This window comes from Selaginella moellendorffii, unplaced genomic scaffold, assembly GCF_000143415.4.
Source record: "Selaginella moellendorffii unplaced genomic scaffold, v1.0 SELMOscaffold_6, whole genome shotgun sequence".
Lineage (NCBI taxonomy): Eukaryota > Viridiplantae > Streptophyta > Lycopodiopsida > Selaginellales > Selaginellaceae > Selaginella > Selaginella moellendorffii.
Window position 1 is genome coordinate 36860 of NW_003314267.1, and position 25070 is coordinate 61929.

Below are 25070 nucleotides of genomic sequence, written 5' to 3' on the forward strand. Positions count from 1 at the left end.
CAAGGCCTGGAAAAACTAGTATTTGCCAGATCGAGAGAGAGAGATCAACAAAGTTTTGATCTCGAAACAAACATCGAATCGATCATCTCACAGGCATTGTAGCTACAAGAAAGAAAAAAGGCGAAAGATCATAAGCACGCTCCTTGAAGGCAACAGATTCGTGGCCATTTCCATCCCTCTGTTCAAGGCCCAGACTTTCACTATCTAGTTGCTGCTGCCAACTTCATTGCTTCTTCGTTCGCAGCCAGGTTTGAACAATTCGGCTCACAGCCCGAGGCTTGCATTTGCTGAAGTAAATCCAGAGCTACGTTGCCTTGGCCATTGTTAGCATATCCCAGGATGAGAACATTCCGAAGAACGAAGTCGGGGCTGTGGACTTTGTACATGTACTTGAAGTGTGGGAAAATGGAATTATCTTTTGCAATGGTGTCTTGTAGAACTGTCTCATATCCGGGTATGATGAGCACTAAGAAGATCTCAACGGAGCACTGCAGCTGTCTGTAACAATGGTCTCCTCCTCCAACTGTGAGTGCACCATTGAACTTTTATTGTTGCATTGATGGACTGGTAGCGAGGGGATGTTCCAGCTTCCCTCAGGTCAAGTTGACCATTGTGACTCTTGAATGTTAACTGTGTCCCTTCCTTTTTCTTATTTTTGTCAATAAAATTGGCAGTGCCTAGGCATAGAGCCAGCAGTGGGTGGCATTTCAGAATCTTGGCTTTGTTTTTTTTCTAGGTTGTGAAGAAGATAGCATATTATCCTTAAAAGTATAGTTATAGAAAGTCCAAATATAATTCTACATCATTAAGGAATGATCGAAAGCAATCTAAACTTATTGTTGGTATATAAAACTTAGAATCATATGTTATTTACATTCAGTTTCAAAATTGTGATTTTGAGAATTATATGTTAGCTACATTAAAAACTGTATTATGTTTAAATTTCAAATTTGGCATCAGAGAATTATATGAAATTTATTTTACAAACCAAAATATGTTCCAATTTCAAAACTATGCTTGAGAAAATCATGTCGAACCTATGTACACTGTTGAAAACCCATATCCAGCTAGTTTTCTTTTTCCAAACCATATTGTATTTTCAAAGATTCACATAAAAAACCATTGTGAAGAAAGATCAACACCATTTGAAGGTTGAAGGCAGCATACAGCACTCCTAAAAATATAGTTTTAACAGATTCACTTTGAAAGATCTAGAGGATCCTAGAGAATCATGCATTCTTCAAGCCTTAACTCCCTCACCAGGCAGATTTTGTTGGACGAGCACAATGTCACTTCTTATAGCTTGGGGCCGCGCATATGGCATGCATTAAGCGCTCATGGCGCACGTTCATTGCATTCCTACCCGGATGCTGAAAAGATATTCTTCACAACGGTCGATACCGGTCAAACAAAGAAGTCAAACTTTGGCACAAGCAAAGCAGCAAAAATATTTTCGTTTTACTATCAATGGTTTGATTTGTGGAGCGTTTTCTTCTTCTTTAGTGGCACCCGCGAAAAATCTTAAAATTTTGTGACGGTGGTCAGTTAGGTCATCGATCGATCAATCGTTTCCTCTTCTTTTATATCTCGTGATCCAGCCTCTTCCAGTTTCTCTTCTTGTTGTTCATATACTCAAGAGACTTGGAACTTGACAGCAAAAGCTCTAAAAGATGGTGTTCTATCTGAGAGGTTTTGATTTCTAATTTTGATATTCTTTTTGAGCTTTCTAACTTGCCATTTGTTCTTGAAGCCCTTCTCGCATTGGTAACCGGGTGAACACTTGATGAGAGGAGCCATTTCCGCCACTCTCAATGCCACCTAAAGTGGCCTTGAAAACCAACCTCGAAGTTGACCTCCGACATGATTCCAGCCTCTTTAGATCATGGATAAAAATCTAGCAAGATCATGGATAAACATCTAGACAGCGGCCGTAGGTTTTGGGATTCTGTATTATAGACGACTGAAGGAAAAATCTGTTTTCCAAAGGTTGAAAAAGGAAATGCCGAGAATTTCTTTCTTTGTTCTCCAAATGGTGCAAAAATGTTGATTAAGCTAAATTACAAGCTAAAGGCAAAAAATATCAGCACTTATATAGTAATGCCGGAACCCAGCTCGCAATGTTGTGGAACAGCAGAGCCGATCAGTCAGCACCTATTGAGACACACATCACTGGACACCCCAGACAAGTCATTGGAGGCTGACGAAGATTCCATTGTGGACACACTCGCCATCTGAGGTGGTATCGTCTTCAGCTCCCCATGGTTGATTGGAATTGGAGGCCAAGATTGCGAGGAGAGGAGCACAAAGGGCGAGAGCTCGTTTCAAAAATCTGGCGCTGAAGTGCAATGAGATTGATTTTCTTTTATTGCCAATGGTTTGCCTCCAATAAACTACGAAGATAAATAGGCACCCCTTCATCCTTAACACTTTGGGTTCCCCTTCATTGAGCTCTGGATATAATCATTCTTTTACCTTAAACACAACCTTAATAACTCACGCTATTCAAAGTCCATGGCCATGTCGCGCTAAAACGTCCTTCATAGCATGAAAGTACGGCATGGACATTGCCATAACAACAGGAAATCCTCCTTTGTACCAGGCAAGATCCGTGCCTCCCCACTCCCCAATGTCCCTGTAATGGGCAAAGTTGTGCATTATGAGGCTCTTGAGAGCTTGCTCCGACACTCCCGCTGCCAAGACCTCAGCTTCGGAGACCACACCAGACCCTGCAGTGATCATTCCCAGGAGCTGAAGGTACTCCTCCTTCGTCCACAAAGGCTTGGTCTCAGCTAGAGCAGCATCAGTAGAACCTCCTAAAGCAGGCCTTTTCCACTTTGCACTTACGGAGTGTGGGCGGCAGCCTAGCAACATCTCGTTGTAAAGCGCGCTGTGGAGTGACACCATGTAGGAGTTCCACGTCTGCTTCATCTCCGCCTCGGCTTCCCTGCTCCTCTCCTTCATATCTGCACCTTTAACCATGAGACAAGCCAGATGTGGAGATAGCTTGGCTGCTACTCTGTCCAGCAGTAGCATCCTCCCGCCAACATAGCCGTGTATCTCTTCCCACAAGGCCTGAGGAAACACGTAATCCTTGACGCTGGGACAGTAATACTCCCACGGCGACGTCAGCCCCCTCATGAAAAACTCAAATGACTCTTCGTCTCCGAGATCGCCAACCACCGCCACAGTAAACCTCTCTCGCCCTACCCTGTTTCCCATCCATATCCGGAAAGAGTCCTCGGAGCTGGCTAACACCACATTTGCCAGCTTCTTCTGCTTCGTGATCATCACCAACCACTCTTGAAGCGTCGCCAGATTCTCCTGCTCTTCACGACTAGCGCTCCACTCGTAAAGCCTGTTCGCCTCGTCTATGATCAGTGTGGGGAATGCCGCGGCCACTCCATGCGTAAACCCAGTGAAAGACGCTTTGACCGTGCTGAACAAGGCTTCCAGTCGCTCAAGTAGAATCGTCATATTGTCCGGACTAGCAGCCTCGACATGTTGGACAGCCTCCTTCAAAGCTTGTCCAGTTTCCTTCTCTACCTCTTCAGGAATCTCAACACCTACGGCAGCCTTCAATCCCTCACTGACCACACGCGATATCAGAGGGACGGCGGATTTGGCCTTGAGCTCCCTGCTGAAGCTAGCTGCAGTGTTGAACTTTCCCGCGCGCATATCGATGAGGATTGGGAATCCCTTTTGCTCTGCCTGCATCCTTTCCTTAAACTCGGACAGCAATGCCGACTTGCCAGAGTTCGGAGGTCCTGTAAGCACTAGCAGCTCACCATTTCCCGCCGTTTCGAGACGACCAAGCTCCAGCGCTCGGTTGTAGAAAAATGGGGCAATCCGCCGCCGCGCCATCCTAAATTCCAAAACCCTATTTCTGAAAGCAATTTATAGACCTTTAAAGTTTAAACTCGCGTCAAATTTTATCAACTTTTAGGCTCCTGGACACCACTCCTAATTCCCAAACTTACTTTGGGGTTTTCCTCAGATGGCAACTCCAAAGCTGTTCCAATTCCTCCTGGTTAGTGTGAGGGGATCCTGGCAAGTAATCTGGAATCACGTCCTTTAGGCTGCATCCACATGCAAAAGACCATGGCTCCTCCATCGAAGCTGCTGAAAGTGGTAACGATAATGGATGAGCATGTAGCCTAAATCTAAAATGGATGGCCGAAGGGGAAACTGCTTGTAACTGTGTCTTTCTTCGGTGTTTAAAAGGTGTGTTAAGAAATGGGCGGGTCCAGAGTGGCGACCAATCAGCAAGTCAAGTTTGTGCTGCTGCTGCTATAGAGAGGATTGGGTGAGGGTAATTCCCAACTCATTCTCATGACAAATTCCAAGACTCCACATTTTGCTTTACCCTCGATGGAGAATATTCCTCCTCTAAAATTTATGGAGTCTTTCAATAGGTGACCACGAAGGATTGCATTAGGCTTTGCTATGTGAGAACCCACGATGTTAAAGAAGTCATATTGAAGACTTCTACCAAATACTTAGAAAAAAGCAAGTGCAAAAGTTGAGAAATATGGAAGTAAAACAAAGGAAAGATGAAAAATGGAAAGAAAGATGAGAAGAAAGTGCTGTAGAGTTTAGGGTTAGAGGGAAACTCTAAGCATAAACTACACAGCAAAAAATAGAAGTAGCAAGAGAGAAGGTAAAAAGCAAGGTGATTCAAATGAAAACAAACTCTTAGTGAATATGCAAATGCATCATCCTTAAGTTAGTCATTGTCAGAACCTTGGTCAAAATGTGGCTAGAAAGCAAAGAAATACTCTTGTCAATTGGTGGTAAGTGTAAAAGTGAAAATGGATGCATGAAAATGATGTGATGGTGTGGTCAAGTGTGATGGCGGCTTCTAATGAGAGAAAGTGAGCTGGTCTTAAACCAGGTTAAGCAGCTCCAAACAATAGCAATCTTTGTTGCAATGCTGTTAGAAGTGTGGCAATTGTCCACTAAACATTAGAGGAGATAGAAGAGGGTGTCAGCTGTTATGTCTACACCAAAGAGTCCACCTAGTTGCCTGGGGTACCAAGTTCAACTGGTTGGAAGAATATACTTGCTCTATAAAATCCACAAGCCTAGAAATGAACAAAGAAGATTGAGAGCAAAAAAAGAAAAATAAAAAAGAAAGAGAAAGAAAAGATCTCACCACAAAGGTGGTGAAGATGGCCAGCCAGAATAATAGATGAAACTGGGTCTAACATGATGAAGAAATGCTGAAACTTGTGAGAGAAGAGCCATTGATATGGGGGCAATTGTAGATTGTTGGGGAGTGGGGGTATCTTTGCCTGCCCCTTTGTAGGTGGCTAATGGCTCATGGATGTGGCTCACATCCCAATCAGGCAACCATGGTGGACTGAGCATGTTTGTAGCATGAAGAGAACTCTCAACCTTCAAAAGTTGAATGTGATGTCTGGTTTGGGGAACTACAGAAAACTGGAGAAACCAAAACGAAGTAAAGAAACAAAAGAAATAGAAGAGGGATAGAGTTTGGAGTCACAAAGAAAACCATATAAATTATGAATGCGAAGTCTAGAAAAAATAATAGGAGAAAACCAAAATGCAAGGTGTGAAGAAGTAATAGGTGACAAGAGAATTATAGGAAAGTGAATGGGAACCAAAGCTAGAAGAAGAGTGCTCACCTAGATCACAGCCTTGTGGGCTCGTAACCCTCCAAACAGTTTCTTAAATTGCCCAAGTTGCATGGAAGGATGAGAGAAATATGTGCCCTAGATTTGGATGAGAGAAAAGTGTGGATGTTGGTAAAAAGTAGTGGAGGGGATTGTGGATGTCAGGATTGGTAGCCACGGTATTATAATGTTTTGTGCTTTTGAATTATTATTATAACTAGCTGCAAAACTTTCTGAAAAAGAGGTGGCAAGTACACCATCTGTCCAATGTGTCTAGGCTCCTATGTGTACATCAGGTCCAACTAGCTGCAGAATATTAGCTTCTAGAGTTGAGATTCTACAAGACACTCAGCTTTCCCAGAATCTCTCCTGGACCAGAACATTTGCCATGCAAGCCAAAGTCCAAGACCTTGATGCAAAAGATTGAGAGCTCCATTCATTGAGTTGAAGGTAGATACAAAGGTGGTGATGCTGGAAGTGAAATCAGAAGAGAAAGGAGTTGCCTCAACTGAGTATATCAGTGCTATTAGCTAATGAGAAGTCCTTCTGGATAAAGATGTTATAACCTAGTATCATAGAGCCAAGCTGTTGATAGTATAACATGACAATGTCAAGTATTGAAAATTGAATGCCATGGCAAATGTCTGTAGGAACTATAGTGAGTAGCTTCCTTGAAGATGATGTTGTTGCCGAGTGTGGACCGTTCTTTAACTCATGAGTTCAAGAATTAAGCTCAATTTTTAAGTGTCGTATAGTTTTAATTTTTAAAAATTAAGATATTTTTTATATTATATATTTAGAAAATTTTCACTTTATATAGATAAAAATGTAGAAGAGACTTCTTAGAATTTAAATATTTACTATGTATAATAATAGATAAGTTAGAATATAAAATAAGATAGTATTTATTTGTTAAAAAAGTAATTTGTCAACTTCCTTAGAATCCATACTATGTGCTTTTTGGTTTTTTAAATATCAATTTTGTCAGAATTTAAAAATTATAAAATTTAAAATAAGATTCTTTTGCAAAGCTATATAACATTTAAAAGGTAAAAATAAATTATTGATATAAACTTATTTGCATATAAAAGGGATACTCAATTATTCTTTGAAATATATTATTGAAGGGAATAAATTCAATATTATGTCTAGGAAGGATCCACTAGTATTATCCTAAACAACTACAAATTAGCCTATTTACCACTCATGACAAACTCAAAGGAGGTTTACTTTTATCTATAGTTGTATGAGTTTACGTGTATAAGGCACATTAGCAACTTGATATTACAATTTGAGGTACTTAAATTATCATATTGCCCAATCTCATTGGATAGTATTTGCTAAAATTAATGTTCTAATACTAAATATATGGTTTTTATAATATACCTTATGGTGAATTATCATAGGATAACCACAAAAAAGAACCTAATCCTTAAATCCATGGGAACCTGAGTTTCATGGTATTAGGAAGGAATTTTTAATGCAAAGGAGGGAAAAGAATTAGGAGTATAAAGTAACATTAGAATAGTTGTAGAGTATCTAGAATCCTAAGACTAAGTCTAATATATAAAATGGAATGAAATGAAATTTAATATTTTTTTAGTACGCAATTCCAGTGGTATAGAGGTTAGGCTTATACTCAATCTAAATGCAAAATAAAAATAAACAACCTCAAGTGATCTCCCATGCCACACCTATTTACTATCCTTATTATATATTTTGAATTCTATAGTCCTTTCCTCCCCTATATGAAAGCTCATTTTGGCCTTTCACCCCAATCCTTCAAGATAGTTTTTGGGATAAATTCAAAAAATTAATAAATATGGAATGGTTTTATATTTTGAAATTGGATACATGAATAACACTATAGTGTCCATTATTTACATTTTTTAAATATAGTATGTTTGGATAAATAATCACTTCTTTCCTTATGCTTATGCAGCCAAAACTTAGTTTATTAAAACAAAAAAGACTAAGAAAGGAACTAACAATACTAATATCCTATTGTTGTGGTAGTATGAAAAAAATATCCAAAATGACTCATTAACAAGGTAATCTCAATATCCATAGTTTTGATTCCTTAGCAGTTACCTAGGTTTATTATCATTATTATTATTCTTCTCCAGTGGAAGGGAAAAATGATCTAGCCTAGATTGGCTAAGATCTCACCAATGCTCCATGAGGGAGGGAAGAATAACATCAACTAGGCCATACAATTAAGCAATTGCCCCTTTAAAAGTTTGATCTGATCTTCATGATGATGGTTAGATTGAATCAGCTAAAAGTAATACCAACACTTCAACCTCAAGAAACAAAGAAGTAAGGACTATTGGCTCAATAGATTGTATAATAAATCAGTGATAAGATGTCTAAGCTCAATAATGCTTGAGATATTACCTTGTAATCTAAGCACTCAAAACTATGGAGCCCACAAGGAACCTTAACATTTTGTTTCGAAGGTGATTCAGCAAGATGGTTGTTGCAACACCATAAATGTGTGATCGGATCGCAATGCCGTCTATGAAGTTACCCTGGAGTGGTCCACCACCTTCGACACTGGAGCTCATGCGAATGCACCCTGATTCGATTGCTCCCACAGCAGAAAAAAGCCACGACAAGGATCAGTTTTGGCGTGACCATGATCAAATCGTACGGAAAGACAGATCTTCTACTCAAAGGCATCGTCAATCTGCCCAAAGTTTTTTCGATTTTGTCAAGACTTGTTTGCAAGAGTTTGTTTCCTTTCCCTAAGAACTGTATATCAAGTTCCATGGTATGGACGACATTGTCACGCAAAATGTTATCTACAAGCCATCGACCAAGTCGTGTAGATCTTTCCGGCTAGCATTTCCCGTTGGAATTCTCGTGTTGGTGCTATTCGTGGTGCTCTTTCGATTCGTGTTCGTGGCACACAACGTGGAGATCACGCACTGTTTTATGCAACTCATGAGTTCCAGCGTTAATTCCAGCTCCATGGCCAGCTCTACGTCTCCATTCGATCGAAATCAAAGCACCAGTTCCATATCGATTCGAGCCACGCTGGGACTCCGGAATCCCAACCTCGCCGCGAGTTTTGACTACTACAACGCTTCCTTCTGGCTCGAGCTCCAGGACGAGACCATCGATCGGTTTGAGCTGCGCAGCGGTGTTCTTGGGTCTCAGAAGAGCACGAACTTAACAGCAGTTCTAGTGGTTTTTGGTGGCAGCGACAAGGGTCAAGCAAGACCCCAGTGGAAGAACACCAAGAACATTACTATCAATCATCGAATTCCACTCACGGTCCACTATAGCTTGATTGGATATGTTCACAAATGGGCCAAGTTTAAACACCACTTCAAGCTTGGCAGATCCTGCCATGCTTCTCTCTCGTTGCCGAACGAGTCTATTTCTTATCAGTGCTAGAAGATCAACTGTAGAAGATAACCATGTCACTAGGAGATCATTAAAAACGATATCCTCGATGAGGAAGAACACTTGGTTTGTTTCCAGGAAAGCCGTGTGGAGATTGTGGGTGTGAATTCAAAATTGTATACAAAGATTCCCCCTCCCGAAGTCATCTCCCTGTTCGTCAACACGAAGATTTTAGTGGCCTTCACGAAAGGAGAAGCTCTTTTTCTCCCTCTTGTCTTTCTTGTTTGAATGTGATTGAGAAATCCCTTGGTCTCTCAAACTCTCGCTCGCTCTCCTCCCTCATAACCGGAAAAGTCGCAAGAACAAACGCGTGGAGCCACAGTTGTCAAGAGCTTCAAAGCTTTATATTAGTTTTTTCTTTGTCCCAGAGAGAAGTTCTTCTTCGTCGTCCCTCTCTCGATCATATGTCCATGTCTAGGTTTTTAAAGTGCGAGAGAGGAGCTTTCCAATTCATATCTTTGAATTTGGTGGCTCGCCCCCGCCTAATTGATAGGTCGCCAGCAGAAGGGTGTAAAGGATTTCGATCGAAAGAATAGGAAAACGCTGACTGATTGATTGACTGATTGATACATGTTGGGTGGGCTTAGAGTGAATTGGAACCTATCCATCTAAGTTTCTTTTCTATCCATCCAATTTTATTTTTCCATAGTAAAGATCTGGTTCAGTCATGTAGAAAAGGAATAAAACAATGGCTCAGGAGGAGGGGGGCTATGATCACGGCAATCCACGCAGGGAATTCAAGACAAAGAATTCGACGCGCAAGAACTGGAAATTGGCCGTCGTTTTGATCGTTTTACTGGGAGTGATTGTTGTTCTCGTCGTGGGCTTGGCGCTCAAGCCAGAGCCTGCCGACATTGATCACAGCTGGGTGTTTTTGGAGGAGATGAGGCCTGTGCGGATCAATCTCTCGTCGCCCACCAGCAGTGCAGCGGCTCAAAATTCCTCCAGGCCTTTCAATTCCACTCCGAGATCGGGGAATTCGTCGGCCAGGATCGTGGGAGCGATAACAACAGTGCTCTGCCTCTCCAACCCCAATCTCTCCGGGAAATTCACATACTACAACGCCGCCTCGTTCGTCTTCTCGCTGCCCGGCGGCGACAAGGCGGCCGGGCGGGCGGCGATTGCGCCGGGGACGATCAAGCCGCAAGCGAGGAGAAACCTGTCGGCCACCGTTCATGGGGAATTCGATGCTCCACGGGATTCTCCCTTGCTGCTGGGCGTGGAGACCAATTTGACAGGATTTGTCCACAAGTGGGTCTTGTTTAAGCACCACTTCGTGCTGTCCTCGATCTGCGAGCTCCAAATCTCCACAGCCAACACGAGCCTAGTGGATTACTCGTGCGGGCAAAGTGGATAGAAGAAATCCAATTCAACAGCGATGATAAAAGTGAAAGTTTAATTAAGAATATGCAACATCAACAACACTAAACGAATATCCCAACGAATAATCATCTCAAGAGCCCTAAAAAGAATATCCCGGCGAATAATCACCCCTAGAAGATATTCTTGTTTTCGCATTTGTAGCTCGCGATGGTCTGGTTGGCCACCGCCAGCAAGATCTGGCACTTGGAGACGCTCACCATCGAATGCCGGTAGATGTTCCACACATTGACGCGCCCCTTGATCGCGCTCTCCGTGGTCACAGGCAGAATCCCCGCGCGCACGTCGCCCGCAAAGCTTGGATTGGCGATCACCCTGCTGGCCGCCACGTCCAGCACCGTGGAGATGTTCACGGAGTCCCTGGCCGGGATCCTCCCAGCGGGGACGAGCGTGCGCGCGGACTCCTGGCCGTGGTAGAACATCAAGACGGTGCTGTTAGAGAAGGCGAAGCTGGCCCTGTTTGGATTGTAGACCCGGACGTCCATGGCCAGGACGAGCTTGAGCGTCGGGGTGAACGTCGGGAAGTTTAGCGACGCCTCGAACTCCTGGAGCGTCATGCGAGTGACGCTGAGGTCCACGTCCCTGGGCTTGAGCACGACCCTTAGAACGATGGCGATCACTGCCACCGCGACGAGGATCGAGACGATGAGGCAGCAGCAAACGTAGCAGCAGCGGCGAGCAAGCTTCTCCATGGTTTCTCCTCTCTGCTGGAAGCGATTAAAGGAGAATGGAGAAGATGCAAAAGAGTTTAGCGAACCTGGGGATTATTGCGGACCACCAGCGTGTTCTTGAGCGCTCCGGAAGAAGCTTGCCGATGCTTGCTGCTGTGGCATACTACAAAAATCTCTAGAGAACAGTACCTGAGAGAGCCGGCGACCGAGAGAGAACACGAAAAACCGATTTTTGCGCGCTGGAATGAAGGATCCTAGCTGCCTGCCACTTACACTAATTATGCTGCAAAGAGTAGGAAGAAAATTAATACACCTCCACCAAGCAGCAAAGAAGCCATACCTTAGATATTTACGCTAGTCCTCTTTTCTTTTCTAGGAGGAAGTTCTTCGTTCTTCGGTATTGTCGTCGGCAACTCGTTCTGGGAGACAGTTTTTGGCGGCCGAGCATTTCGCGAGAGGCACCCAGACTTCGTTGTGGCGGCTAAAGATCTTGAAAGGGCTGTCGTACTGCGCGATAGAGTAGGAGTCGACGCCGGAGATGGTTTCCTTGGACGTAGCATTGCTCCACAGTGTCTTGCTCAAGCTGGCGGCAAGCTTTGCGGCCTCCACCGCGATGTTCTCGTCTTTGGCAAAGCCCGAGAAGGAGCGGGTGGCGATGCATCGCTCGGGCCAAAACTCGGGAGCGAGGCTGAGCTCCGGGAGTGCCACTGGAGGTGACTTTTCGAATTGCGGTGGTAGAAAGAAGCGGACCCGGAAGGTTGAGGAGCAAAACGGGCCCGTGGATGGGACTATGCCGGTGAGCACGGGAGCTGTCATTGGGATTCGCGAAGAGTTTAAGTTGGCGCCTTGGATGAACTGGAACAATCTGTGGAAAAAGACATAAAAATTCTTAGTTACTTTCTCCTACGACGAGATACATCCGAGATGATCTATCGACAAAATAAACTTCTCAATCGAAATTCACAAGACACAAAGATAAAAACCATTCGACATGAAACTATCGACAAAAGGATCTTCTCAATCGAAACTCACAAAATTAAAAACCATTCGAGATGATCTATCAATAGAAGAAACTTACACAAAAATAAAAAACATTCAGCAAGACAATCTTACAAGCAGAAGACCAATTCATCCCAAATGCCATAATCTCTCCTGACATACCTGTGAAATCCTTTCAGCGTTGCGCTAGTGAAAGACAAATCCTCCTGCTGCGAGGTCATCCATGCCGACGGCCGATACCGCCGCACCTCGAAATCCGACTCGGAATGCACCACAGTGTACTGCGGCGAATCCAATGCCGGCGCCGCGACGAAGAGCGCCAGGAAGAGTGCCAAGAACAAGATGGAGCTCGCCACCGCCATCACCAATCGCTCACACAGCACTGCCCTACAATATGGACACGATAAAACCTCACTGTGTGGCTTGTATGAAAACCAAGTGCTTTATAAGTTAAGAACACGCTTTGAGGCAGAGCCACTGCTTTGGACGATAGCTCGCATTTTTATGAAGCTAAAAAGCAAAAGCTCGAAAGAAAGGAGTTTTTCTTCTCTTCTCGGGGTGATTGATTGATTTGCATGGCTTCTCTTCACAAGGCTTTCGATGGAACTGTCAAGAGGCACCCATTTTTCTTCGCGCTGCTCATACTGGGAGCCGCGTTTGGAATCGCATGGAGGCTGATTCTTCGTCCTCGACCACTTCACGTCTCTCTCCAAGTTACAAGCAAGGATTTCCTGACAAAAGTTCTCATTTTGCTTTGATTTCTTATCTCCAGGAGATTGACATCTACCAGTGGAATCTCACGCTTGGAACTTTCAACAAGAATCAGAATTCGATCGTCTCCTCCTCCTCCAAGCTCCAGTTCCACGTAAGAAATCCTTCCTTTTGCTGGAAGATCGACGTCAAAGAGGCTCAAATACGGCTCTCGCTCCTCACTGCACACTTCAAGCTCCCTCTTGCCACTGGTAAGGTAGAGTTCTTCCCAAAAACCATCTTTTCCTTCTGGCAAAGTTCTCTTCTGTCAAGAACTTCTCTTCGATCGCAGCTAGGGGGATTTATCACTGGAGCACGCAAGCAACAAGTGGTAAGAGCTTACGTTATCGGTGATAGAGTTCCCCTGTTCTTCGACTCCAAATACATGCCACTCCAAGGCTCGCCTTTCAAGCTCCTTTTCGAGGCCGAGCTTCGTTCCAAGCCGCGATCAAAGTGGTTCTGGGTGCCTTTCGACTACAAGCACCAATTCGAGTGCCAACTTAGCTGCTCGATCAAGGAGCTGAGCCAAGGGAGAACCAAGCTTGTGATTCAAAGTAACTTGTGTGAAGAAATCTGGCGATGAAGTTCTAACACTTCCATTCTTACACCGAAAGCCTCTATGTCCAAAGAAGAAGAAAAAAAAAAGGATCCATTATGCACACAAAAACTCACGAAACTCACGCTCTCCTTTCTCACAGCTTCATGAAGAGAGATGCCATCGCCATAGTTACTACTGCCACGACCCAAGCTCCGGCCTTTCTTGACCAAGCTCCAGAGAAGTTTGGATTGGCGAACAATGGTGATGGTCCGACTATAAAAAAAACCAAGAGAAGGAATCCAAGTTAGCGAAGAATGAGAGGCAAAGAACGAAAGAAAAGTAAAAACTTACTTCCACCAAAGGATCCGCACTGAGCCGATGGCTGAAATCCTTTCACGCCGCAGAGCGATGGCAGCTCCATCGCCAAGGTGAAGTTCATATCATTGAGGATGTGCCCGACCATACCTCCAGCTCCATCGATGAGCGTACACATACAAGGAAAGTGATCCTTGAGGACTGCATGAACTCTAACGCAGCAATCGTCCGAGGGACTATTGTCTTGCATTTGCACGAAAGGCAGGCACGGGACGAGAGTGGAGAACTCACTCTCCAGATCACACGTCTGCCCCACGAACTGTGCCTGCAAGCCTGCAGAGCTCCAAAGCAGGTGAAAACTTAAAACACTGACCATCCAGCAGAGAAGATCCATCTTCTCTCTGTGTTCTCTCTCGCGAGTCCCGGTGATTATCGAGTACACTCCAGAGGCTCCACATACTCGCTCCTCATATACTGCAAAATGCGTCGCAATCGTAGCAATAGCAGCAAACTAGTCCTACTTTATCTACCAGAAAAAAGATGGCTTTGAAACTTCCGTTATGGATTCATGACGTGACTACTCCACTCATTGACTGATTGGTCTGGAAGGAAAAGTACCGCGCTTTAGTGCTTAGTGGAAGAGACAGTGTCAGGGATGATTCACTGGCATACCTGTAGTTTATAGTGTTCTATAGTGTTTCCTTGATCTTCTTCAGTCGAAGAGAGCTCTCAGGTCTTTGGCCTCGGCCTCCATCTCGTCCATTGTCCGGTCGCGTCTCTCCTTGTCAAGGTTGAGATGGTCGTTCATTGCCTTCGCTTTATCATCGATCTGCAAGGAAAGAATAATCAAAAGTCCCTCCCGTGTCTCTCGATTCCGTGACAGAAAAGCTGCCACTAACTTACAGCGTCGTAGATCTCATCGTTCTTCTCGAAGTCGCCGGCTTTTCGCGGGAGGACGTGGATGTGTACGTGAGGGACGGTCTGGCCGGCTTGTGGCCCGTCCTGGAACAACAAAACGAAGAGCTCTTAAAAGAGTGACTTAAACGCAAACAAAGGTTTTGATCGATGATCATACCTGTATTGCCAAAGTTAACGAGGATGCTTTAAAGTGCTTCTCCACTTTCTCACCAACATTTCTCGCGGTGAGCCAAAGATCGCAAACTTCTTCACTGCTGAGATCAGTGAAACGAGGTACCACCCGCTTTGAGCTCACAAGAACATGTATAAAAACGAAACAAAGAAAAAAAGAAAGAAAGATCAAGGAAGACAAGTGAAACGAGCAAAGTTCTAAAGAAAGGATATGACCTGAGAAAAGAAACATCCTTTTACAAAGGAAAAAAGAAAGAGAGCAATGCCTTACCAGGAACAACGGGCTTTAGATTCACGAGAGCAAAGGAATGCTTGGAGACCAAGAACACTTCTCTGGGATCAATCTTATACGGCCCAAAGAAGAAAATTTCCTGGATCAAAGCATCGACAGTGCGGCACTAGATCGAGCAAAATAAATGCTTCCATGATCTCACCTTGTCGAATGCTGGAGACGCCATTCCCGCGATCCTCGCAGCGCCACGCCCAGGTAGCGCTTGGAAAAATTGCGAGACGAGGGAATAAAGAGCCCTAGACATGGCCGTTTGAGTAGAAATAAAATCGCCCCAAGGTTTAGGGTTTATCGGGCCATGAAGGGAAGCTGGAGGGCGGGAGCAGCGGTGGGGCACCGGATCGCGTCCTATGTGTGCCCGCAGCTCCAAATCCAATCGCCGCCTTCTCCCACTCGGGTAATCTCCATTTCCTTGCGAGAATGCCACGTTGATCGTCGTTCTTTCACCAGTGGCGTCGTCACATTGCTACTTCCAGGAGCGCCCGGCAGCAAATCCTTTCCGAGGCATCGGCTCCATGGCGCGAGTCTGCGGGTAAGAGATTTTTCTTGCTAAGAACCTCTTGTTAGTTTGAGTTGTTTTCTTCCAGCAAAAATGCTAGTGTTTGAAGAGTCTGTGATGATCGGGCCGGAGCTTTTAACTTTTGAGACTGGAAAGCTCGCGCAGTTTGCCGCTGGAGCAGTGGTCTGTGGAGCTGGCGAAACCAAAGTTTTGGTCACTGTTGTGTCCGACGAAAGGCTCGATGCGGGTCGGGATTTCATGCCTCTCCAGGTTTGATCTTCTTTTGTTTTTCTGTTCATAATCTCTCTCTTTGTCAGGTGGAGTATAGAGAAAAGTCTTATGCACAGGGAAAAATTCCAAACACTTTCATGCGTAGGGAGGGAGCACCAAAAGAGAGGGAGCTTCTTTGCGGTCGTGTCATTGACAGATCGATTCGGCCTCTCTTTCCAAAGGGCTACTACTTCGAAACCCAGGTTTTGTTTTTCCTTGATGTGTCTCGTTTCTGATTTTCTCAAACTAAACAGATAATGGCCAATGTCCTTTCTTCAGATGGGGAGCAGGATCCGGATATACTCGCAGCTAATGCAGCCTCGGCTGCCTTAGCATTGTCTGATGTACCTTGGAATGGTCCTATTGGAGTAGTACGCATAGGACGTGTTGATGGAAAGTTTGTTGTTAACCCCGACATGGACACGGTATTGTTTTCTCATTTTTTTTCTTTAGCCATTGAATTGCACGTTAAAATTGTCTATTGTTTCAGCTCAGCGGCAGTGACCTTAATTTGATATATTCATGTACAGCTGAAAGGTCACTTATGATCGAGACACAAGCGCGAGAAATAACAAATAAAGACTTCACTGCTGCCTTGAAACTGGCACATTCGGAGGTACTTAATTTTCTTACAGAAAGAAAACATTACTTTACTACTCGATGCTGCAGGCTTCCAAACTGATAGAACCACAGCGTCGACTAGCAGCAAAGGTTGGAAACAGAAAACGGCCTGTACAAGTGGTAAAGGTTGATGCCCCCGTTTTAGAGAAAATCCGTGGATTATCGGAAGAACATATCAAAGCGGTGGTTAATAACCCGACGCTTGGAAAGGTTGGATGAAAACATTGAAGCAGTTTATTTATGTTTGTTTTTGCAGTTTGAACGAGGAAAGGCTCTCGGAAAAGCAATGGAAAATGTGCAGGATATTCTCAAGAAAGAAAATGACGAGGCCGCTTTAAGCCGTTTTTCGCTTGGCTTTGACACTGTAAAGAAACAAGTAAGTCATGAAAAAAAAGTTTCAATCTCCAGTACCTAATTGTCTCCTTTAGATTGTCCGGGAAAATGTGTTTCAAAAGAACATTCGGGTTGATGGCAGGTCTCTGACGGACGTCAGGGACCTTTATTGCGAGGCCGGAATATATCCAGCACTTCATGGTTCTTCTTTGTTTTCGCGAGGGAATACACAGGTAGGCATTTCGTGTTTGTGCATTGCCTCTATCTTTATAAGGTTTTAGGTGCTATGCACGGTAACTTTGGGAGCTCCCGAAGATGCACAGAAACTTGATTCAATAGTTGGTCCTCCTAAGAAACGATTTATGGTCCACTATAGTTTCCCCCCCTTCTCTGTTAACGAAGTTGGCAAAGTAGGAGGCCTAAACCGCCGAGAAGTTGGGCATGGTAAAGTTTTTATTTTCGAAGGTCTCATTGATATAAGCCATTTCACAGGTACTCTAGCCGAGAAGGCCTTGGTAGCACTATTGCCGCCTGAAGATGAGAATTTTCCATACAGTGTTCGAGTGAATTCAGAAGTCATGGCTTCTGATGGCTCATCGTCAATGGCAACGGTTTGTGGAGGTAGAAACGGGTCATTGGCTTTTCATGGATTTAACTTTGGGTACAGGGAGTCTGGCTTTGATGGATGCTGGCATTCCTTTAAAGTCTCATGTGGCGGGCATCTCCGTGGGTCTTATAACGAACGTTGATGCTGAGACTGGAGAAATAAAGAACTATAAGATTTTGACGGACATCTTGGTACGTCTTTTCCTGCCTTTCTCTGACTGTACGCTGAATCATCTTTTTCTTAGGGACTAGAGGATCACTTGGGTGACATGGACTTCAAAATTGCCGGAACAAAAAAAGGCGTGACTGCGATCCAGCTTGACATAAAGCTTCCAGGAGTGCCACTGCATATTCTTTGCGAGGCATTAGAACCTGCGTATGTTGCTCGGAAGAAAATCTTGGATTTGATGGAAAAGGAAATTTCTAAACCGCGGGACACTCAACGACAAGATACACCTAGAAGAGGTAATGTTTTTTCCTAACTACAGGCTATAGTTCTGTCCTTTCTTTTCCAGGAACGATAGTTATTCAACGAGAAAGCATTGGCAGACTTATCGGTCCTAGTGGTTCGAACATAAGACATTTACAATCCGTTTCAGGTACATTTGTTCTTCTATCCTTGTTCGTGCATTCAAGGACTGTTTACAGGAGCTCGTTTGACTGTGGGCGAGGATGGAAATGTCCATATTATTTCAAGATCCGAGAAAAGCTTCAAAGTGGCGAAATCGATGGTATGCATGTTGCGCATTCTCGTTTTTCTTTTAATATTCGTTTTGCAGATTGAAGCTCTAGTTGGACGAGAAATCATAGTCGGTGAAACGTATACGGGAACTGTTTCCGCTATAAAAGATTTTGGAGCTTTTATTGACTTCGATGGCGGGCAACAAGGGCTTCTTCATATTTCAGAAATCTCACACGAACCTGTAAGCTGTTTAGAAAGCCTTTCTCTTCAAGCATTACTGAACTTGTCATGTATTTCCCAGGTAACAGCTATTGCAGACGTACTATCAGTTGGACAGCAAATTACGGTACTCTGTACAGGACGAGACTTCCGTGGAAATCTGAAGTTTTCACGTAAAGCAGTGATAAATAAAGCTAGTAAGTTGAACTTTAGATTTTTGTTAAGATCTGACATTTTTCCTACTGAAGATGCAGAAGCTACTACTACGATTCCAGTTCTTGCGAAAGTCACACAAGCAATCACACAAGCAAAGAAATCATCACAAACGTTCGATCTAACTGCCGAGAGGATTACTGCGGTGTTGACTGCTGGAAAGACCCAACTGCAGCAATCCGGGGTAGAAAAACGTCAATCAGAAGACAGCCCCAGTATGTCAGAGGAAAAGAAAATTTCAAGCAAAGCCTCACCGAAGAAGCTGGCAAAACCTGGTGCTGAAAAACAAGAAAAAGAGAAGACAAAGAAAGACGAACCAAAAAGCTTAATGGTGAAGAAAGTCTTACATGGTGGATCATCAAAGAAGACTGCCTCAGACGCTGGTGCTGAAAAACAGGAAAAGGAGCAAACAAAGAGAAGACAGAAACAAAAGGTTGATGGAGCTGGCCATGAACAGAAGCACGAGAAAGCGTGTACGGAGAAGCAGACCACAGCGGAAATTGGTGCTATATACCATGTGACTATCGAGCAAATCCGGAAGAGTGGTGTAGCTGTGAAAATGGAGACCGGCGCAAGTGGTGTACTTAAGACGGGAAAGGTGAGTCCAATGCTTCCAATTCACTTCCGCCCTGCTAAATTAATTTTGCAGGGAGCGAGTACATCAGACTACTCGGTTGGAGATAAGCTGAAAGTTAAATGCGTTAGTATCGCTCCAAAAGGTCGACCAAGTTTTGAGCTAACAAAGTTGGTGCTTTGATTTTTCAAGTCCACATTACAGGTCAGTAGCACTTTTCTTCTTGCAAATTCTCTCTAACCAGAATACGTGATGTCACGAAGGTGCTTTACCGGGAATCTGTTGCGTCTCCAACAGGTATGGGTAAGCGTAAAGCTTGGAACTCCCAGAGCTGTAGACTTTTCTTACACCTGCAGGGCATGGAGGCACACACACTGCATGGGAGAGACGTCTCTCCGCGTTACAGTGGGGGAGAGGCGACACATTCTCTGACTTGACTGACTGCCTGCCTGCCTGATCCAGATAAGTCTGCTTGCATCTGCACGGAGCTGAGGAGGTTCAAAGAATACCACTGCTCACCGACCTCGCAGCTGTTGCTGAGAGACTGGAACCGATCGGGAGAATTCGCGCTCGCTCATTTAAGCAAGGTGGCAGGGAAACAATGCGCAACAACAGCACCAACAGCGACGTCGAATGGCTGCTGCGAGTCAGAAGCAACAAAAAGAAAAGCTGTACAGAACACCACAACGAGCAGCAGCAGCAGCACACGGAGCGAGCAGTCAGTGCCTCACTCTAGCGGAGACTCTGGTGGGCATCCGTTCAACTCTTTTTTTCTTTCACTAAAAAAAATCTCTCTTTGCTGCTCAGACAGACGCCGGAGAGAGACAAGGCACTTTTTCATTCATGGAGGCAAGGCCAGGGACCAGTCCAGACTCCAGAGCGGACTTTTCAAGCATTCATAATTGGGAGAATAGACCGGACGGCTCTCAAGCAAATTGCTTGTACAAGCCAATGCACAGGACAGGACGCGCCACAGGCAGACAGGAGGAGGCAGCGAGCAAACAAGGCAAAGCAAAGCAAGGCAAAGCAAAGGCAAAGCACAGCACAGCAACGCAACGCAGCGCAAAGCAAAGCAAAGCAAAGGCGAGACTGGAAGATGTTGACTTGTACACTACTGCTACTGCTCCTGGCACTCCCGAGACAACAGTAACAAGGACTGACCTTTGGGAAACTTAAACAATTGCCAGGAGGGAGGAGAAAGAAAGAAAAAAAAGATCTACAAAGCACACAACTTGGAAGGTACTACTTCTCACTTGACTGTTTCACTGTTTCTTTGATCTTGATGAGTGTTTTTCTCTCGTTTTCTTAGTGGTTTTTTAATTCCACCTATAGCTACAAGCCTCGAGGAGCTGCTCGCTGCTGCTCTCTATCAGAGGTGCGTTGAAAACACCACATTCTTTCTCCAGGAGTTTAATATTTGTACACAATGATTCTGTAAAGAGAGCTAATGGCTTTGTTTCCTCTTGCAGGTATTTTAATCTTCTCTTTCACTGTCTGTGACTGCGAGACTGAGCGACAGAAATCAAGACTGGAAAATCATAGAAGAAAACAGGAAGAATGGTTTTTTTTTCTTGTCCCGAGAGAGAGAGATCGATCGAGTCGTCACGGAAGAAGCCTCGACATTTCTATGGGCGCTTTTCTCGCGGAATCCTGCCGTCGATTTGGAGGACAGACGGTGGAGATTGCGTCCCCCAGGGCAAAAAAGGGACCGGTCCCCAGCGGACGACATGGAGCCTGCAGCGCCGGAATCTGCCGGTTGCTTGTCGGCCACTAGCCAGCGACCACGTGTCTCGTCAAGAGGCCGGCCACGTCGCTACGGTCCTCTTGCTCTTGACACGTCATGCGGGGCGTTTGTAATGATATGATATGTACCCATGCCGTTGGCGCCCCACATGGGCCTCATGGGCCCATGCCGCTCATGCGCATGGCATGGTTTGCATGATGGATGGGGACCCATTGGTGGGGTTGGTAGAGGGCCGGCATATCACGGGGTATCTCGATCGTTGTCGGGGAATGTCCCCGGCTGTCGGTTGACGGTATATTATCGTGCCGCTTGCAGAATATTCTCCAGGACTTTGAATTTCAGTGTGGGTTTCATGATCCTGATTAAAGTGCAGGGATGGTTGGATCTGTGAGAGCTTCCCTTTCAAATGAAGGGAATCATCTTGCCAACACCCCACAAAGTACATTGAGGAGCTCTTTTCTTTTTTTTTCTTTTTTCCATCTTTTTGACCCCTCTTGTATCTCTCTTTCTTCTTCTTCTGCTCTTTCTCATTCCCACCCAAAAGACAAGAGAGTTGGAGAAATGATCAATCCAAGTCACTCAACCGGGCTCTTGCAAGACACACGGGCACACGTCCTTGTTCTTATCCTACTGTTTTCTTCTGAGGTTTCAAATTCATTAATGTGTGAAAGCATTGGCCATCAAGCTCTTTACCCCAGTCTTGGACAAACTGATCAGACTTTGTCCACTTGAAAACAATCAAATTGCCTCCCCTCAGTGTCATAATCACTTCCACTCTTGAAATTGTTTACAATCTGGCATGCATCTAACATCCCTAAAAGGAAAAACAAAAAAAACAAAAGAGGATATGCTGAATAGTTCAAATCCAAATCCAAATCCAAATTGGGAAAAAGAAAAACTTAACTCTATATGAGAGAGTGACACCACAAGCAAGTTTGTTCGGTTGCAAATCCCACAAAATCACAAAGATAAACGTGGAGGCAGCTTTCCATGCCAGATTTTGCAACCTCTACTGTGATCTCATGTTGACAAGCACATGTTTTTAAAAGATTGAACTCTTATATATGTTATGTAATAGAAAACAATATAGTTATGCCAAGTTTCACAGTTCTACTTTTTATTTTTCTTCACACATATACATGTATCATATGCACATAGCACCTAGGCTGCTGGAAATTTTGCAAGTAGGCCAAGGAAGGAATGATCAAAGACAAAGGAGACAGACGAGTTTTCCCAGAGAAGGCCTCATGCTGAATGAACATCATTTAGTGCCTCCCAACCACCTAAAAAAAACACACAAAAGAGCAAATGGACAGAGCATGGCTACTAGAACCTCCAGAATGAGAAATGAAAAAGATTATCAGCTATAGTTACAATTTTAAATCTACTTTTTTTATTAAGAAAATTAAAAACCGCCATCTCAAGTTTAAAACAGAGAACGAATCGTGTTTGGTTTGGCTTTGCTGTTTTCTCACGACGACAAAATGGTAGGCGTGATCTTGTCCCCTCTTTCCCGGGCCAGTAATGGACATGGACCACTTGCGGGGGTTTTTGGCCAGTGGCCAGCGGCCAATGGGCTACCATGTCATACCATTGCCATCCATCCATTCCATCATGGCCCCCACCATGGCCATGGCCATGGCCATGCCCGCACGAGCTTCATAAAACCCCCATTCCCCCATTTTAGGGCTTCCAAAGGCCTTCCGCGTTCTTCGTGAGTGTGATCTTCGTCTTCTTCGCGCTCTTGCCTCGATCGATGGGCTAAAATCCGGCACAGGAGGAGCTCTGTCTTGTTCCCTGGCCGATCGTCAGCGCGTTTGGAGGCAACGCAGGTGAAAATCCGGGATTCTAGCGCGTGAAAGAGGGGGAATGGGGGAGGATTCGCGAGCAGCGCCGGCAACGCCCGTGACGATGGCGTTTGATTCGCTCAGCCGCAGCGTGAGCTCCTCGGTGGTGACTGAGAGGACGGGCGATAGCAACGCTGGGGAGGAATGCGCGGCCGGGGCCGGGGTTTTCTTCAATGGCGCTGGCGCTGGCGCTGGAGCTGGAGCTGGAGCTAGCCGCGCCAATTCGTGTAGCAATAGCAGCAGCCAGAGCAGCACCAAGATCCACGAGCACGATTACATTGGCTCCTCGTCCATCAGCGTGGACAAGCCCGAGGATCGCTGCGGCGGGGCGGCGGGCATGGTTGAGGATCCAGATCTGAGCCTGGGGCTGGGATTGGGGCCGGCTCCGAGGAGCAAGGAGGCGCTGGACTGCGCGGGCGAGACGACGAGGGAGAGATCTCTCTTCCAGGAGGTGAAATTGAAGCTCCCCAGCGCTGGATCCAAGAGAGGCTACTCGGAGACTGTGGAGGAGGTGGATCTCGTCAAAGGTATGGGCTCCAAGATGCTACCAGCGATGTTTCCATGGAGTAGCTCTTCCGCCAAGAACAACAACACTACCGCCGCCACCACCACTACCACCACCAACGCCGCCACCACCAAAACATGGAGGCCAATTCATGATCCACACAGGACCACTTTCACGCCCTTCCAGAGAAAAGATTCCTCTTCGTCTCTCAGTCACTTCTCGTGCTTGAACCAAGGCGAAGAAACTCCATCCTCAAGGTACGTTTTTCCTTCTTTCTGTTTAGCCTTTCCTCCATAGCCGAATTCTCTTGAGCTCCTCCAGCAAGCTCTAGATTTTTTTCTTCCTCTCACTCCACAGTACAGATTTTTTTCCTTTCTCTCTGAAGCTCGAAGATTTTATTTTCCTTCCTCTCACTCCACAGTACAGGTTTTTTTCCTTTCTCTCTGAAGCTCGAAGAATTTTTTTTTCCTTCTCTCGTACCAAGTTTGAGTTGTTTTTCTTGCTTTTTTGAAAGAAGTATAACTGAATATCTTATTTATTTGCAGTGGTCCGATGGTTGGGTGGCCGCCAGTTCAATCCTTTAGGAAGAACACGTTGGTTGCACCAGCACAAACTGTAAAGCAGGCCGCGGAGCTCGCGACTCCGGATCAAGGCAGTAATGGTGGCCAAGCAGCAGCGAGCAGCAACTCACTCTTTGTCAAGGTGTACATGGACGGCCTCCCGATCGGCCGGAAAGTGGATCTGGATTCCAACAACAGCTACGTGAAGCTCTCCTCGGCTCTCAAGGATATGTTTAGCGGATTCGTGAGCGGTGAGCTACTTTTGCTTTAGATCTGGAAAGCTTGATGTGTCCATCGACTAACGAGTACTTTTGCTGCTTTCGCTGATCAGGCCAGCCGATGTCCAAACAAAAATCGTCTGGAGATGTCCGGAGCCTCTTTGATGGATATGAGACGGAGTACGTCCTGACTTACGAGGACAAAGACGGGGATTTGATGCTCGTTGGCGATGTTCCATGGAGGTAAATTGTTTTTGTCTCTGGATCCCAAGTGGAGTTCTGATCTTGTCCTTCTGCTCCAGGATGTTTGCAGCGACTGTGAAAAGGCTACGGATCATGAAGGGGTCTGACGCAATTGGTCTTGGTGGTAAGTTTTGTTTTTCTTTTGCGTGCTTTTAGTCTCTGGACTGACGATGTCTTTGTTTTCTGGATCAGTTCCGAGAGAAGCCGAGGCTACAAGCTGACGAAGTAAAACCTTGAGGAAGAAAAAAACCGCTAAAAAACGAAAGAGAAAAGAAGAAAAAAAAAACAGAGAAACACAAAGAAGCATTTTTGAAGACGTCTATAGCTGCTAAATAGCTGTGCCATGAGAAGGGTCGGGGAATCAAAGCTGGAAAATTTGCGCTACGAAGAAAAGGGGTGGTTTTGCAGTCTCGCTCTTTCCCTCTTTCTCTCTCGCTCTCTCTCGCTCGTTTCCAATAAGGACCAAGAACAGTGGCTCCCCTCTTTACTTTCTCTCTTGTACATGAAACAAAATCCTCGCTTTTTTTCTACCTTTGTTGAAAAATCTCCACACAGCAACGCGGAGAAAATTAACGCAAGAAGAAAAAGGAGAGAAGAAAGAAGGGGAGTGTTTTTTTTTCTTTTTTGACGCGAACAACGTGATAAAGTGTAATGTTTTAGCGCATATAACATTGGTTTGTAACATCTGCTGGATGGATTTGTAACACTGGCACGATGGCTTGTCTCTAAACTTGGTTGCGAGAAATCTCCGGTACGGACGTGTCGCGGGGGGGCAGTCCGTACAGGGGGACGGCATAGCGCAAGGAATGAATGAGTGAAGATCCGATTGCGATTCTGTTGGAGGCCAACAAGCCAACAGTC

General features: G+C 45.0%; 5 protein-coding genes across 12 annotated transcripts; 3 read left to right on the forward strand and 2 right to left on the reverse strand.

The window, feature by feature from the left end:
• Positions 1–10423: 10423 nt before the first annotated feature.
• LOC9633960 (heme-binding protein 2) lies at positions 10424–12503 on the reverse strand. 4 transcript variants are annotated; one of them, XM_024670629.1, is made up of 3 exons: positions 11436–11455; positions 11182–11378; positions 10424–11128 (listed from the first exon to the last, which is right to left on the reverse strand). In XM_024670629.1, exon 3 carries the CDS (start codon positions 11114–11116, stop codon positions 10538–10540), a length of 579 nt encoding a protein of 192 aa, XP_024526397.1. In that variant the 5' UTR covers positions 11117–11128; positions 11182–11378; positions 11436–11455; the 3' UTR covers positions 10424–10537. The 4 variants fall into 4 exon arrangements, with proteins under 4 accessions (XP_024526397.1, XP_024526399.1, XP_024526398.1 ...); XM_024670631.1 differs by having other exon boundaries at positions 10470–11131; positions 11186–11378; XM_024670630.1 differs by having other exon boundaries at positions 10470–11131.
• A 145-nt stretch (positions 12504–12648) lies between these two features.
• Positions 12649–13436, forward strand: LOC9635319. 3 transcript variants are annotated; one of them, XM_024670803.1, is made up of 3 exons: positions 12649–12807; positions 12867–13061; positions 13137–13436. In XM_024670803.1, exons 1-3 carry the CDS (start codon positions 12670–12672, stop codon positions 13425–13427), a joined length of 624 nt encoding a protein of 207 aa, XP_024526571.1. In that variant the 5' UTR covers positions 12649–12669; the 3' UTR covers positions 13428–13436. The 3 variants fall into 3 exon arrangements, with proteins under 3 accessions (XP_024526571.1, XP_024526572.1, XP_024526570.1); XM_024670804.1 differs by having other exon boundaries at positions 12867–13056; positions 13137–13276; XM_024670802.1 differs by having other exon boundaries at positions 12867–13436.
• A 39-nt stretch (positions 13437–13475) lies between these two features.
• LOC9633961 (bifunctional bis(5'-adenosyl)-triphosphatase/adenylylsulfatase FHIT) lies at positions 13476–15337 on the reverse strand. Of its 3 annotated transcripts, none has more exons than XM_024670806.1 (6): positions 15221–15337; positions 15058–15157; positions 14773–15002; positions 14601–14699; positions 14370–14526; positions 14239–14299 (listed from the first exon to the last, which is right to left on the reverse strand). In XM_024670806.1, the coding sequence occupies exons 1-5, from the start codon at positions 15320–15322 to the stop codon at positions 14410–14412; spliced, it is 648 nt and encodes a 215-aa protein (XP_024526574.1). In that variant the 5' UTR covers positions 15323–15337; the 3' UTR covers positions 14239–14299; positions 14370–14409. The 3 variants fall into 3 exon arrangements, with proteins under 3 accessions (XP_024526576.1, XP_024526574.1, XP_024526575.1); XM_024670807.1 differs by having other exon boundaries at positions 14773–14919; positions 15056–15157; XM_024670808.1 differs by lacking the exons at positions 14601–14699; positions 14773–15002; positions 15058–15157; positions 15221–15337 and adding an exon at positions 13476–13655 and having other exon boundaries at positions 13734–14299; positions 14370–14409.
• Positions 15338–15380: 43 nt separating this feature from the next.
• LOC9635320 (polyribonucleotide nucleotidyltransferase 2, mitochondrial) lies at positions 15381–20740 on the forward strand. The gene is made up of 24 exons (XM_024670672.1): positions 15381–15472; positions 15526–15607; positions 15663–15844; positions 15892–16047; positions 16099–16269; positions 16335–16460; positions 16514–16675; positions 16722–16841; positions 16894–17031; positions 17080–17242; positions 17291–17419; positions 17466–17596; positions 17650–17869; positions 17920–18003; positions 18053–18135; positions 18184–18327; positions 18388–18502; positions 18554–19116; positions 19168–19296; positions 19356–19395; positions 19449–19839; positions 19900–20331; positions 20402–20467; positions 20562–20740. The coding sequence occupies exons 3-19, from the start codon at positions 15668–15670 to the stop codon at positions 19273–19275; spliced, it is 2790 nt and encodes a 929-aa protein (XP_024526440.1). The 5' UTR covers positions 15381–15472; positions 15526–15607; positions 15663–15667; the 3' UTR covers positions 19276–19296; positions 19356–19395; positions 19449–19839; positions 19900–20331; positions 20402–20467; positions 20562–20740.
• A 1779-nt stretch (positions 20741–22519) lies between these two features.
• Positions 22520–24893, forward strand: LOC9633962 (auxin-responsive protein IAA2). Its single transcript, XM_002965368.2, has 5 exons — positions 22520–23445; positions 23734–23999; positions 24080–24209; positions 24269–24333; positions 24402–24893. Exons 1-5 carry the CDS (start codon positions 22706–22708, stop codon positions 24428–24430), a joined length of 1230 nt encoding a protein of 409 aa, XP_002965414.1. The 5' UTR covers positions 22520–22705; the 3' UTR covers positions 24431–24893.
• The last annotated feature ends 177 nt before the right edge of the window (positions 24894–25070 follow it).